Source organism: Gavia stellata, chromosome 6 (assembly GCF_030936135.1).
Source record: "Gavia stellata isolate bGavSte3 chromosome 6, bGavSte3.hap2, whole genome shotgun sequence".
Lineage (NCBI taxonomy): Eukaryota > Metazoa > Chordata > Aves > Gaviiformes > Gaviidae > Gavia > Gavia stellata.
Genome location: NC_082599.1, coordinates 3,714,155 through 3,728,735, shown reverse-complemented (window position 1 = coordinate 3,728,735; position 14,581 = coordinate 3,714,155). Strand labels below are relative to the sequence as shown.

Below are 14,581 nucleotides of genomic sequence, written 5' to 3'. Positions count from 1 at the left end.
GAGAAGACGGGGAAAAATGGGGAGAAAGAAGCAGAACAAGAGTATGATCTTTTTGTCCTCTCTACTGAGACTGGAACAGCTCATTGCTCCATGCTTCTCAGTCTACCGCAGCCCCTTGCAGGCTCTGGATCCCTTCTCTAGTCATCTTGTGAGCATCTTCAAGTTCCCATAGGGCTTCAAGATAATTTCCCCTCTTTCCCAATTGACTAAGTAAAATGGTACCAATCACAGATGCAATGTCCTACACAGTATCCAGATGCCACATCTCTGCGCTGATAAGCGTGGCCTCACCTCCCCCCATCCCTCCTTGCCCCAGACCCCCGTGGAAAAAAAATAAATCACTCCTTGCTACATCTTTGTTAGGCGCAAAACATTGAGGCGCACGGGAAGGAAAGTGGCACCGGAGGCGTACTGGATCTCCCGGAGGACCCCTTCCCACTTCTTCTGCTCTTCGTCATATCTGGGGAGAGACGGACAGACAGTTATGGTGAGGAAAGCGTCTCCTCTCCCTCGCTTCAGATGCTCTCCATAGTGGTGGGAGCTGTGGTGCATGGTGTGAGGTCCCACAGAGATTATTTGGCCACAGGATATCTGTGGGAGCTGCATGGGGACTTTCAGCCCTCGTGTGCTCTGTTTTGCAGTGCCAGGCTAGGGGACATGGCTATCAGCGTGTGGTCTCGCAGGGGAGGGTGTATTTTCCCATCGGGAAATGGATTGATGGCACCAAGACTGAACATCCATGGTGAAGGCCAGCAGGTGCCTGCTGAGGGTGCTCTAGAGCCACAGATGTGAAGGCCAGGAGCAGCTAAAGCTATATTAGCAGCCGTCAGAAAGTGCTTTCTGCCCACCTCTCTGCTCGCATGTAAGACTATCTGATTTCCAGCCCGAGCACTGGCTTTTCCCAGGGAGAGCACGCATTGCACAAACCCTGCTTCACACCAAAGGGGAGGTCTGGAACCAGCTCCAGGCAAAATGTCAATGCAGCAACAAAGGTAAAGGAGCAGATTTTCCCTGGTACGTTGCTATATGAGGCTGGGAGAGATCACTGAATCACCTAATGGGCCCTCGACACAGCACAGGGCAAACTCCTCACCCAGAGCCCCCGCACTGAGCCTGCAGCCTTGCCTGGGGTAACAACATCCAACACTGAAGGCATCAAGAAAGACAGAAAATATCTGTTCCCTCAATGACTCTCACTAACATCCCTCCCGTGCTCCCTTGGGCAGCCCTGGGGAAGAGCGTCACCTCCAAACATCGTTCAGCTCCGTTGGCACCAGCTCTCCCGACTCCGTCTCCACCGTGGCAAACCCTCCGAGCAGGTAGAGCACCCCAGCCAAACTCACCAGGCTGACCGAGCTGCGCTCCTGCGGGAACTCAGTGAAAGTGTCCCACCTGCCATGTCGAGAGAGGGGACATGTTAAGGCACCCTGCCTACCTTTGCGCCGAGGCTGGCTTCAAATCAGGAATCAGCAACCGAATTAACCAGTGACAGATTAACTTGTGTAGGTCTACATGGGATGGGATCGTACACTGACTGTTGTTAGAAATACCTGTTTCCATCATCATAGTTCAACTTCATTTTGCATCGAGTAGATGAGCTGTGAAGCACACCTGGCATGGACCAGCAGGTCCCAGTGGTGGGACTGCTACTGCAAGGCCCACCCAAAGTCAGAGAGTCTGTGACGTTGGGTGAAGCTGCCAAGATGAAGCTACAGCCCTGCAGGGAACCCAAGGGCTGCACCAGTTGTTGAAACTGCTTTGAAGGTGAGCCTGAGATGATCCACAGCCCAACTGCAGCAGCACTGGTGATGCCCCGCTGTCTGAGGAATACGGACTGGGAGGAACTGGTATTGGGAGTCGCAAGCAAACTCCAGAATGGTTGGAAGTTGCTTAGTGTGCTCAGGTACGTACTTGTTGGTGGCAATGTCATACACTTCCACCGAGTTGGTCAAGCCAGAGTCGGTCACACCAGCTGCCACGTAGATTTTGTCCTTGTGCACAGTGGCTCCGAACAGGGACCGGGCAGTTTTCATGGGAGCCAGCTCCTTCCACTCAAACTTGGATGGGTTGTAGACACACATCTTCTTCAGGCACTTCCTAGAGAAAGATGAGAGAGAGAAGGAGCCTCAATCGCCGGCTGAAGGGCAGCTTTGCACTGCAGGAGTTGGGGGATGTCTGCTGGGAAGAATGTGGGGTCTCTAGAAAGGGCTTTGCTCCTCCACATCGGTATGAGTGCCTTTGCTTGGATGTGCACCCAAGGATGCCCATGCCTGGACACATAATTTGTCTGTATAACACAACCCTTCCTGGTGTGCCCCCTTTGGATAGGAATCCTAAAAGCTCGATGTTGTGCTCACACAGCTGGATATGTGTCCCTGTAGCTAACAGCCTCTCAGGACCTCGCACACAGCCGTCAGACAGTGTTTCAGTGCGGCTGATCCAACACGATACTGTGAAATATCATCAGTAATGCCCCTGTTCCCCAGGACGGCAATGTAAGGTGCGCGAATGTATGCACGCTCACACTTTTCAGATCATAATCCTTTCAGAGCAGGACCTGCCTTTGCTGGATTATGGCATGTTTGCTCTGCAAACAGTCATGCTTCTGGCTTGCAAAGAAATCACTGCAATGCTCCCTGAGAGAGGCTTTTTCTGTTGAGCCCATCTCCCGCAGGAGGGCAGGATGGGGGTCAGTTCTGATGAAGGTTTGCACCCCTGTTGCAAATACCCATCTGGATTTGACTACTAGGACCACGCTGCTCCACAAGTCCAAGACAGGAGACCCTCAATGTGAAGGGGCTTCTTGCTCTTCAGCACCTCTCCCAATCTGTGCGATATTTACTTATTGTGAGTAAAGGAGATGATCCGTTCCCTCTCCTGCAAGGACACTGCCATCTCCCTGATGTCCCTGTAGGACTCCTAATGGCTTGGGAAGAGCTGCAGTCACAGAGGAGAGCTGAGAGGGAAGGATCCACGTCTCACACCCCATCCAACCCTCCTTAACACGTAGCATCCAGGTTGGGGAGGTACCAACTCATGCTCTGCAATCCCACTAGCTTGGAGGATGACTGCCTCCATTTCGCTTGCTTTTTGACTTACTTGTCGCTTCCTTTGCCGCCAATGACGTAGACGAGGTCCTTATGCGATACCACCGCATGGCCGTAGACTGCATAGGGAAGGGAATCGGCTTCACCCCACTTGAAGGACCTGGTTCAGGGAAAGATGGGAAGTGAAAGGATTTGTAGCTTGCTGGGTGAGGCCCAGAGTACATGGCACTTTCCAGACCTAGAGGTGAGCACAGATCCTGACAAACAGAAAACACAATCTCAAAAATATGAGGTTTCCAATGACATAGTGCTCGACCAGTAAATTGTGTGATCCTAAAAAAAAAAAAAGGGAAAATAAAATATCTAGGTTGCTTATGCTAATGTTCATTCTTATCTGCAGCATCCTCTACTTTTGGGCTTTGTGCATACGCAGACCCTCTTCTCCCAGGACCTCACCTCACTTACAATCATTACCAGCTAGACACAAACAAGATGGAGATTTCTGCATTAGGTAAAAAAATAAAATCAATATGACTTAGGCGTGCAAGATCATGAGGACAAATTTCTTTCTTGGCCATCACCTTCCACTTTGAGGTACAATGGTTGGCCAACACTCAGAAAGGACCCCCAGTGGGTATGTCCACATTTTGTAGTGCAGAGCTGTGTTGAAGGCTCTGAGCTAGCTCCAGGGCAGCTGAGCAGAGGATATAGCTATAAGTCTTTGGAAACCCCAAACTGGTACCCAAATAGGGCTGACCAGTTTCTCAGGAGGTGTCTGTTCATGCCCATGTAACTTAGACTCGTCCCCAGTTTTCGTACATGTAGGTTGTAGCACCCAAGACCTGCACTTTACTAAGAACTGCGATGCCTGGGCTCTGAGTGCTTTCTAATTGTCCGACCACTCTGGGCAAATATTTGATCCCATAGACCAGCAGTTTGCCTTCTCCAGGTTTCTTACAGCTGAAGCTTTGACCTAGATGATACTAGAAATACAGGTGGTGCTGATCACATCTCTACCAGCTTCAAATCGGTATTCAAAGCACCCCCTGAGCATTTATTGGGGGCAGATACGTCCTTTCCCAGAGTCTGCAGGGACAGATAAATGCCCCATTCTGTGGGAATGAAACTGGTTTCAAATCTCTGCCTATAAAACAGACTGTGAAGCACACACATCTAAATATAGACCAAGCAAAGGCTTGTGAACGCCTACTCTTCTGCCTCTTTGGGGCAGCGAGGAGCAGTCTTTGGTTGTTTCTGCCTCCTGCAAGCAGAATGGGACGGTGCCTTTTAATAAAGCTCATGACATAACATGGGTCAGAGCCTATTGTGCAAAAATAATTGTACATTAAGCCTGATATCTCTCAGAGTGAGCCATTCAGTTCCACATCTGAATACTTTCAAGCCAAACTTCCCTGTCCAAAGCCACTCCTGGTGAGATCACGGTGAAGGTCGCCATACCTCCAAACTGATGGGCAAGAGCAGAAGGAAAAACTCCCCTTGCTCCTAGGTACAGGTCCCATTTGAGCATCTGCTAAGTTTGGTCCCTGATAACATAATATCCCCATTACGGCTTCCATCTCCTGGAGTTTCAATTACAATAAACGAAGCAGCTGGAGAGAGACAACTCAGAGCCCCAGGGTACAGCTTGAGACAGTCCCAGCGGTCTCAGCATCTAGAAGTAGAGTTCGAGCCCTATCTCCAAAACCTTTCGGTCCCTGGAGAGCTAGAGTCATTGTGCACTGCAGCTGCTTCACCTTCTCCTGTCAACCACCTCCCGCCCCGCACTCGCATGTCAACACTTACAGCCGGTCATAGCACAGGACTGAATCCAAGGTCTTTTCTCCCTCTTTCAGTTCTTTCCCTCCGACCACAAAAATGGAGTTTTCCGCCTCTCCCAGGCCAAAGAGGCAGCGAGGGGAGGGCAGGGGGGGCATCCCCAGCCAGTCTGCATCCAGATGGTCATACTGAAAGAAAACACATGGCCATTAGTGTGTGCTCACCCGGCCCATTTGCTTAGCAAAAATCAGGGTCCAGAGGTTGAGGGCAAAGTCCATTCCCACATGCAGCTTGGTCACCCCAGTCGGCATTTTCTGCAAAGTCAGTCTCTGCCTGTGCCTTACCATCTGGGGGGGTCTTAGTGCAGGTCCAAGTCATATACCATATGACACATGTTTTATGACAAGGCATAAAAGCAGAGATGCACCATCAGGAACATCTTCTGCTCTGTGTACCAAAGCCTTTACTTGGAACAAGCTTGGTCATCTTCGGATGAGAGACCCCCATGTTGGACCTATAATGGATAGTTCCTGGGACTGGAGGAGCTGAAGCACTTCAATCTTAGAAATTTTACCCGAACATCTTCAGCTGTAGCACACGCCACAGTATTTCATCCTGATATTTCCCATCTCTGCTGGGTAACAGCGTGGTGTTGGCAAAGTTGGCTACACAGCTCACTGCCTGAGCCCCTTCTTCTCCCACCAATTCTTCTTCTTTCTGGCAAATGAATAGTTACAGTGTCCCTCCTCTGCTTCTCAAGATACTGATGTTGCCCTGTATCACCTCAGTGTGTGTGAGAGTTCATGAGATGAAATGTGTGTGTGTCTATCTGCACAAAAGCTATTTACACAATACCTCTCTACCCAATACGGTACAACACAACTGAGACAGTGCTGCAAAGCCCCGAGCTCTTCTTGCTGACCAAAGTGTACCAGACCCATCTGATAGATGGGGAAACTGAGCCGTACAGCGGTACTAGATCAGATGGCCAAATCCTTGCAGATCCTTGGACATCTGTAGACCAAGACGTTGCCTCATCTCCCACCAGAAAAAAAAGATGTGAAAGGTTACGAGGCTGGGGGCTCTCTGGGCACCATGGCTTGATGGGAACTGTAAACTGGGGCAAAAATGTTTAATGTAGCTTGGTAGCAGAGGAGGGACTTCATGGGTTAAGTCTGGAGTGATGTCATGTAGCCAGTTTGGTGGGACTCTGCGAGATGAAGCTGTGATGCATCATTGCCTGAAGCACTGTTTGCTATGGGCTCAGGCCAAAGAGCTTCAGCTTGCTGGGTTGCCTCCAAAGACTTGGCCTCAGCTGGGTGCCTGTGGTTATTGTCTCTTTGTAAGCTGTGGTCCACATATGTGTTATTTATAGTGCAAGCCCGAGCAGCTCAGTCACCAGGATAGTTCCTGTTTCTTGATGGATTCAGCATTGTTTTCAAGTCATAAATCTTATAAGTGACAAATAAAGGATACCCTTTTCCATCTGAAATGTCAATGGAATCATTTTGTTCCTGTCAAAATTTGCAAGACCTCTGGGATTTATCAGCATTTTTATATTTTGGTGCCTGTCCTTAAGGAGAAACTATCCCTGACCTAACTCTCCTGGCTTCAGCAGGAGGAATGTGAAATCAGGGAGGCCAGAAACAGAGTCAGGAGGTGTAAGATGCTTCTGCACTGACACGGTAATTCAAGGGTCCATCATACAGCTGCCTGTCTACATCTGTGTGAAGTTTCAGCTGAAAAAAGGCTTGAAAGACTCTTACTCGTACAGAAACCATGAGCTATCTAATGACACTGATGGCAATAAATTACACCGTTGCAAACTGATGGCACCTTCCAGCTCTGGGACTTCTCTGCACCTCCCATGCACGAGTGCCACAGCGAGCTATGAAGGGACCACTGTCCCCTTCTTGTGAGGAAGGAGCTAAAAATGTCCACACGATGCCCAAGGCATTTCCTACTGAGTCAGTGGCAAATTGGGAGCTGAATATAAAAATCTTGCTGTTCGCAGCTTAGAATCACAGAATAATTTAGTTTGAAGAGACCTCCAAAGGTCTTTCATCCAGCCCCCATGCTCAAGCAGGTGCAGTATAGGAGTTAGAGCAGGTTGCCAGGGCTTTGTGCAGTCAAATATTAAATGTCTGCAAGGATGGAGGTTTTGGGACCTCTCTGGACCCCTGCTCCAGTACTCCACCACCTCTGTTGGGAAGGTTTTCCTCACAGCTAACTGAAATTTCCTTTACTGCAACTCCTGGCCATCGCTTCTTGTCCCATCTTTGTGCAAATCCAAGAAGAGTCTGGATCCCCCTTCTGTGTTGCCTCCTATTAGGGAACTGCAAACACCAATGAGATCTTCCCTTCCCCTTCTCCAGGTTGATCAGACCCAGCTCAGACTCTCCTTGTACCACTCGTTCTCCAGCCCTGATCATCTTGGTGGCCTCTGCTAGACTCATTCCAGTAGCTCAATGTCCCCCTTGTACTGGGGAGCCCCAGACTGGACACGGCATCCAGATGTGGTCTCACAAGTGCACGATCAAAGGGAAAAAAACCCAAATCACCTCCTTTGCAGTCATGCTGAAACAGACCAGGACACGGTGGACCTTCACTGCCGCTCAAGGAATTACCTTGCTTCGCCAGCACCCAGACTGGTGGAGCACTGATCTTTAGACATAGGTTTCGCTGAGTACAAAGCAGCCCATCTGCCTGCACTGCGCAGGTAAGTGATAGAGCTGGCCACAGCCGCTGTTGTCATCTGTTGCCCAGTGCGCAGGGCTATATCTCAAACAGCGTTTCCCCTGGCACTCCCACAGCCTTCCCCCTCTGTCCTATTTTCTCGGGCTGCGGTTTCTTCCTGCTGAATTCTCATTTCATGGGCTTTACGTGGGCTGCATAGGCTCCAAAGCCTGACCTTTTCCAAGTGAGGACAATCATGGACCAAGCACACGTGGTGCAGGTGTACGGACCTACCCATGCCATGAGGCGATGGAGGGATCAAGGCTGTATGTCTCAGCTTGGGAACTTACTTTATCCTTTCTGCCTGGACATGTTATTGTTTCCTCCCAGAAGCTATGTGAGCCATGGGAGAAGAACAAAAAGATTTCTGGGTATGGGGGGAAGGACAGAGGATTTACTGGATTCCTACAGGGTCAGCAGGAAGGGTAGGCACCTTGCGTTAGCTGTCTGCAGGGACGGTGCTCTTGGGTTACAGCCCAGGCCAGAGCTCAGATTGCCTGTGCACAGCTCGATCTGATCACAGCTGTGGTGGTTACTGCTGAGTTAGAACAACCACTTTTCTTGCGGAGGATCCCAAAAGATGTCACACTGTGGTTTCCCCCGTACATGATAGAAATGGTCGGAGACTCTGAGCTGGACCCAGCAAACCTCCAGGGGCAAGAAAAGCCCTGGAAATGGGGCACATATTGTTAGGTAGGGACATACCCTGTGTCCCGGAGTGTTTGCTCTGTGGCTGTAGGTGCTGCTGTTCCCTTTGTTGGCACCTGGCAGAGTCACCCTTGGGTTTTGCTGGGGGTTCATAACCAGGGAACGTAAAAGATGCAAAGCTGAACCCCGACCAGAAGCCACTAACCTTCCAGTTAGTGTGTCCTATGGCAGCCAGGGCTGGACCAAAACCACTGTTCAACGTGGTCCCCTATTCATGATTTGGATCAGGAAAGGTTATTCCTGTTACCTACCCCTTCAAGCCTCCTTCCTCAAGGACTAGAACCCCCCCTCAGTGGGATCTGCCTTAAAAATATAGGGAGAAGAATCTCTAGCAAAACAACTCAGATGTTTCACCTTCATTTACATCTTTCTTTTTAACGTCACATAACCATGTATATTACTGGCATCACATGGAAGCTAAAGACTGGTGATGCTCCAAAGTGGTCAAAGAACCAAAAGAAAGATAAAGCTAGTACCTGTAGGAAGTAGGAACTCATGGGATCCTCTTTGCTGTCCTCGTTGTAGTACAGTCCTCCGACAATGAAGATCTGATTCTCTTTGGTCACCAGACTGATGTGGTTCTTTGGGATTTGAGTAGACAGGGAGGCAAAATAGCACTCGTTGGCAGTGGGATCATATGCCACTGCTCCACTGTCACTCACCATGAAAATAAGGTCCTGGAGGAACATCCCAAAGCGCATTGTGTCATTTAAGATTCCTGGGAGCGCATCCTCCTCTGTATCTTCCTCCTCATCTACAGCTCCATTGACAACATTGTCTTTTGCTTGCTTTTCACTGCTTTTCTTCACTTTCTTCTTCTTCACCACAGTGAATTTGCCTTTCTGGGCATCCTTCACCATCTGCAGTTTCTTGAGCAGCTCCGGGCTGGACTTCACCATGGCATGCTTCTCCACGTGGTCCTTGATGTAGTCGTTGGGCATGAGGCGGAATCGGATGCTTTCAAAGATGACAGGCAAGGCCTTCTGCCGACTCTCATGGTCCTTGGTCCCCACCCATTTCATCACTACTTCGAAGACAGTCTCCTCTTTCTCGATGTTGAGGGAGTCACTGGAGATGATCGCAATAAGCTCATCGGGTGAAAGCTGGTAGAACTCCTCGTCCCTAGAGACCAGCGCAAAGCGATCGCAAATGAAATCCCGAGCTGCCACAGCCAGCCGAGCACAATCCAGCATCAAGCCCAGCCTGAAGATAGCCAAGCAGTTGCTGAGGCAGAGCCGCTTCTGCAAGAAGGACACGCAAACAGTGAAGATGGACGGGATCTGGAACATGTTTGCCACAGAGAAGATGTCCTGCACATTCTGCTCTGTGATCTCCAGCTCGGAAGTGTAGATATAATGGAGGATCTTGCCCATGACATCTGGATCAACATCTTCCAAACTGACCTCCCTCTTCTTGCTCTCTTCCATGTCCGAGAGGAACATCGCTCGAAAATATGGGCTGCAAGCTGCCAGCACCAACCGATGGCAAGGAAACTCTTTCCCCTTGACTTTTAAGACACAGTCCAGAAACTTACTGTGGTCCAACATGTCTTTGAGTCCATCCTGGAGGAGAGTTTGCTGGTATAGACGCAGTTCTTCCACTTGATCAAGAGGCAAACCCATGGTGAAGAGTAACTGCTCCTTTTTTCCCCCAAGCCTTCTTTTTTATATATATATATTTTTATGAATATATCTATACCTGAGCCCCTGGTAAAGAAACTTACTCAAAGCAGGTCTCACAGGTCTCCCTTGCTTCCAGACCGTCAGCACACTGGGAACGTGAAACGCTTGCTACTATCGCAGCTGTCTGTGTACTTCAGTTTCCAGCGTAGCGCTTTATATATAGCCACAGCGTTACAAAGCTTAAGGAATCCACACTGGAGCATGTGTAAGCCGATCACCCTTTAATATGACACATTGGACAAGGAGGAAGGGAGGGGGACGGGGGAACAGCTGTACTTCCAGCCTTGATGCTTCAGGAAGGGTCTGTCAGCCCATGAGTCACGGCGGGGGGAGCAGAAGCTTTTGCTGCCGTCCCATGACGGCAGACACGTGCAACCCATCGGCTCAGCCGCCGTGCTTGGGAAACAGCCTCCAGATGAATCAAACATCCGAATCTGCCTTCTGGGTCATGAATGGCAGGGCTGGGACCTTCTCCCGACACCGCTAAACCGACTGCTCTGAAACTGCTAAACCTTTTGCTGTGCTAAAAATAGACGGTGAAGTCAAAGCTGGAAAGATGCAATAAGGGAGCGTCTTATGCGGGCTTTGTGGCATCCCCGACTCCAGCCAGCTCGCTCCTAGGGCTGCTTTCCTGCACAGATTCGTTCTTTATTCTCCTCTGGAGTCAGTTTTCAGAGGTCTGGAAGGGGGTGGAAGATGAAGATAGAGTTATTTATTTACACCCCTGTATGGGTTATGAGACCTATGCTGGAAGTTACTTAAAAAGTCTCACTAAAGGAGGAGACTTGAGGAGCCCGGGAGAGGGATGGCTCTGCTTTGTCTGCAATACACGCACGGGCCCCACTGGCACAGTCTCTGAACACCTCATCATTAATAAATCCATCTTCTCCACATCTTGGTGATGGAGAGAGGGTCTGAGGCAGAACTGAAGTAAAGAGAGCGCAACGGTGGGCTTCAGCTTGCAGATTAGGACATCTAAACACAGGTATCGTCTTGTGAGTTGAGGGTCTCCTGCTAAGGTCTACTGAGATTCAACACCCCCATGTTGAAGTCTAGAGCTGCAGCAGGAAAACTTGCCTGGCCTTGAGCTGATGCTCCAGAAAGGCTGAGGTCTCCAGCAGGTCTTGTGTCCTGCTTGCATGCCCATGGATGTTTAGGAAGCCCCACGGGGTCTCAAGTGGCCGGTCCAGGTCCAGCTCTTCCCATGGAGCTCATGAAGAAGCAAATTAGTTTTGACAGACATGGATGAGGATAGTAGCTATAATTATTTATACCTATGGTAAAACTTACACATTAATCAGTTTTATTTCCGTTACTATGGACCCTCTGGACTGGCTGACACTCGGCGATGGCAGAGATTTAATTAACGATTTAATTAAGTCTATGCAAAAATATTAGCCACTTTTCCTGGTGTATTTAAAGCCACATAATCCCTTACCCTGGCATAGATGTATTTATAAAAGTGCTTTGTGCCGTGATGGTTATCTACATAAGTGGGAAGAGGGAGGGAGCTATACTGGTATGAAGCCCTTTTGTACTGGTGAGGTTCCAGCAGCATCTGGGAGGTACCAATATCAGTATGGCAGGGAAATAATCACAGGCTGTTTTCAGAGCTCACATCATAAGCTCTTCTGCTATGATGCTCATCTGTGACAGGATCAGATGATGAGCACTGAGCTTTGAACTGGGTCAAACTTCAGAAATGTTCCTCTGCTCCAAGACATCTGGGGCTGGACAACCCCATCCTCCCTTCTCCCTTTCCTCTGCATTAGCCCTGTACTTTCCCAAGTTTAATCCTGCATTGTCATGCTACCGGCTGGGATTTTTCCCCCCTCTGCCTTTAATCTCCCTTGAGCCCTGGCTTGTTTTCCTTTTTGCTGTGCTGCTCAGCGTGTGCTGCCATCCAAGATTTGCTTCCACATTCCCCACGTCACGAGGTGCTGCTGCTAAAATGCAGCTACAGCCCATCCCTTCCCAGAGGAGCTCCTGATCGATCGGTGGGTCTGTGGCTTCTCCCAGGTTTGTGGTCCACCCAGGGAAAGAGCACGTGCCGGTCCCAAACCTGCTCTGGGGTCTTCATCGGCTTCAGTGGCTTTGCACAGTGGCTGGACCAGCTCCAAGGCTTGGGGAAGCAGCCCTGGTTTTTCCAGAGCACCGTCTCCTCAGTGCACTGTGTCGTTTAGGCTCCCTACAGCCATGGGGAGAGACAAGTATCTCTGGGAGCTGGTTCACTGCACCTAAGTTAGACACTTGCCTGAGATGAGAGGACTCCGGTGATGTCCGTCTGTCCCCATTCGCTCTAGAGAGAGTTTCAATCATTAATTCAGGCTAGACACCCTTAACTGTTCCCAGTGCCTCCTAACACAGCTGGGATGCTGTCCTCGTGACGGCTTGTGGCAACATTCACACGTGTGATCTCCTGCCTTACGTTTCCACCATTTTTTGCTATCCTCAGTTCAATAAAGCAGCATCCATCCCAAGCCCTGTCATCAAGACGGATGTAGATCGCATATATGGCCCAGGCTGGACATACAGGCTGTGTCCTATGTGTTAACCCTGACCTGACATGGTCTGTAAACCTCCCTGGCTCCTGAGCATGGGTGCATTCAGCTCAGATAAGGTTGATTCCTCCCCAAACAAGTTTCTGCCACAGCCAGATGGGACAGAGGGTTGATCTGGTGGACCCAAACCCTCTGAGCAGCTCTGCGCCGTGGGGAGGCTCACACGGTGCTAATAGGGAGACCCAGGGGTGCTCTCAGAGACACCGTGCACCTCCCCTGAACCCTCCCGGGGCTGGGCGTGGAAAGCCAGCAGTGCTTTATGCAGCTCAGACCCACAAGCTTCAGATCCTCTCACCCACTGAGTATTTGGTGTTCAGGTTATTTTCCTTCTTACATTTTAGGTTACACGTTTCCAGTCTGGATCTCAAGCACAGTATCTCTTTCTTTCTCACTTGTGTGTCTTCCCTCATTCCTGGTTTCCATTTGTCCACACTGGTTGGTCATTGGCGTTTTACAATCTGTTTATGCGCAGGGAAGTCAATAGGATTTTGGGGGGGTTTGGTCTGACCCTTGCTGGACTGGAGAGCTAAGGCCACATCTGATTGCTACAGGAAACTTTTCTCTGATGACAGCAGTTGACTTTGAGGCAATAATCAATTCTGAGCCCTCTGCAACCATTATCTCTTGTGGGGGCTTTGATCACAGTAGACTTGTCCCATCTGTCTTCCATTTGCTGGGTCCAAGGTGTCACCACTAAGGTAAGCTGGTCTCCAGGCAAGTACCAGCCAAGCCCAGAGGGATTTAGCATCTAAAAGCAGATGAGATGGCGCATGTGGATGTGATAAGGGTGAGCAGTGATCATAGTTACCATTCGGTTACCTTCGTGAACACGTGAATGTGTGAATCGACTCTCCCCAGGGTACTCCCCCGAGAGTGCTGACTGCTGTATAACAGACAACACAGCCCTGAAGGAGGTGGGCTGTTCTGAGATTGCCCTCAGCTAACTGGCCCCAGGTCTAACGGGATTACAGCTAGTGATTTCCAATGACCAATGGACTAAGTCAGTTATTAAGTGTGTCTCTAAGTGGGCAATAGTCCCCCCACGACATGGGGGTGGGTGAGGATACATGGAAAGCATCCTAAGGGGATGCGATGTAGCAGGATCATTCTCTCCCATACAAAATTTTAGAACAAGAAAGGTGAATGCAGGAATTACAGCCATGTCAGGCTGAAGAAGAAAGTGTCCAGAGTAGGGCTATTAATTTGGATTCGCAGTTGCAATAAATAATTGCTTTTCTTGGCTTCTCAGGCAAGTTTTCTTCTCAGGCTTCTCAGGCAATAACCAGATCAGACGAGATACTCTTCTCCAGGAGAGAGATGAGCAGTTGATAAATCCCGCTCCATGGAGGCATACTCTGAGGCTGAGGGTCTCCTGCACAACGCTGAACGGTGAGGAGTGGTTGAGATAGAACCACTTGGGTGCTCCTGGTCCACCAGACCCCCTGGGCTTCTAACAGCAGTGATAAACGAGGGGATAATGTCAGACAAAGGAGGGCAAAGCCCCAGTTCTCCCATGAGCTGCCTCTCTAACAAATCTCTCTGTGTCTAAGATTAGCTCCTTCTGGCAGCTCCAGCAGATGCAGCTGCTGGGTAAATTTAGATCCTTAGTGAATGGATTATTTTCTCTCCCGGAGTATCCAAGCCAGGAGAGCAGTGCAGAGTCATTGGGCTTTGCCGTGTGAGTCACCCACTTCAACACCGGGAGGTGGGTGACACTGTTTGTCCTCCTGGGTAGCCAAGGACCCGAGCTGAGCCACCCGCAGAGACAGAGCCCTTGGTCTCAGCAGCTCAAGGTGGCTTCAGCTGTGCGAGGACACCTGTCTGGAGGAGAAGAGTTGAATTTTACACTGGAAGGAAGCACATTATGTCATAGCTGTTTTGGTGGTAAAGGATAAGTCTGAAATAACAGAGATGCCAAGAAACATCTACCAAAGGTCCACCACCAGATGTGTGTTAAAAAGGGATGTGCCTGGTAGCTGAAGGGGTTTTGCGGATGTGACTAGAGATGTCACCAAGGCACAATACCTGCCGCCACTTCCAACATTTTGGGTTGGGCTCCCAGAAATAAAAA

At 49.7% G+C, this 14,581-nt stretch overlaps 1 protein-coding gene across 1 annotated transcript; it reads right to left on the bottom strand.

Annotated features, from left to right (window-relative positions):
• Window positions 1-348: 348 nt before the first annotated feature.
• On the bottom strand, window positions 349-9,889 carry KLHL40 (kelch like family member 40). Its single transcript, XM_059818981.1, has 6 exons — window positions 8,744-9,889; window positions 4,851-5,011; window positions 3,100-3,207; window positions 1,912-2,097; window positions 1,246-1,392; window positions 349-460 (listed from the first exon to the last, which is right to left on the bottom strand). Exons 1-6 carry the CDS (start codon window positions 9,887-9,889, stop codon window positions 349-351), a joined length of 1,860 nt encoding a protein of 619 aa, XP_059674964.1.
• Window positions 9,890-14,581: the final 4,692 nt, after the last annotated feature.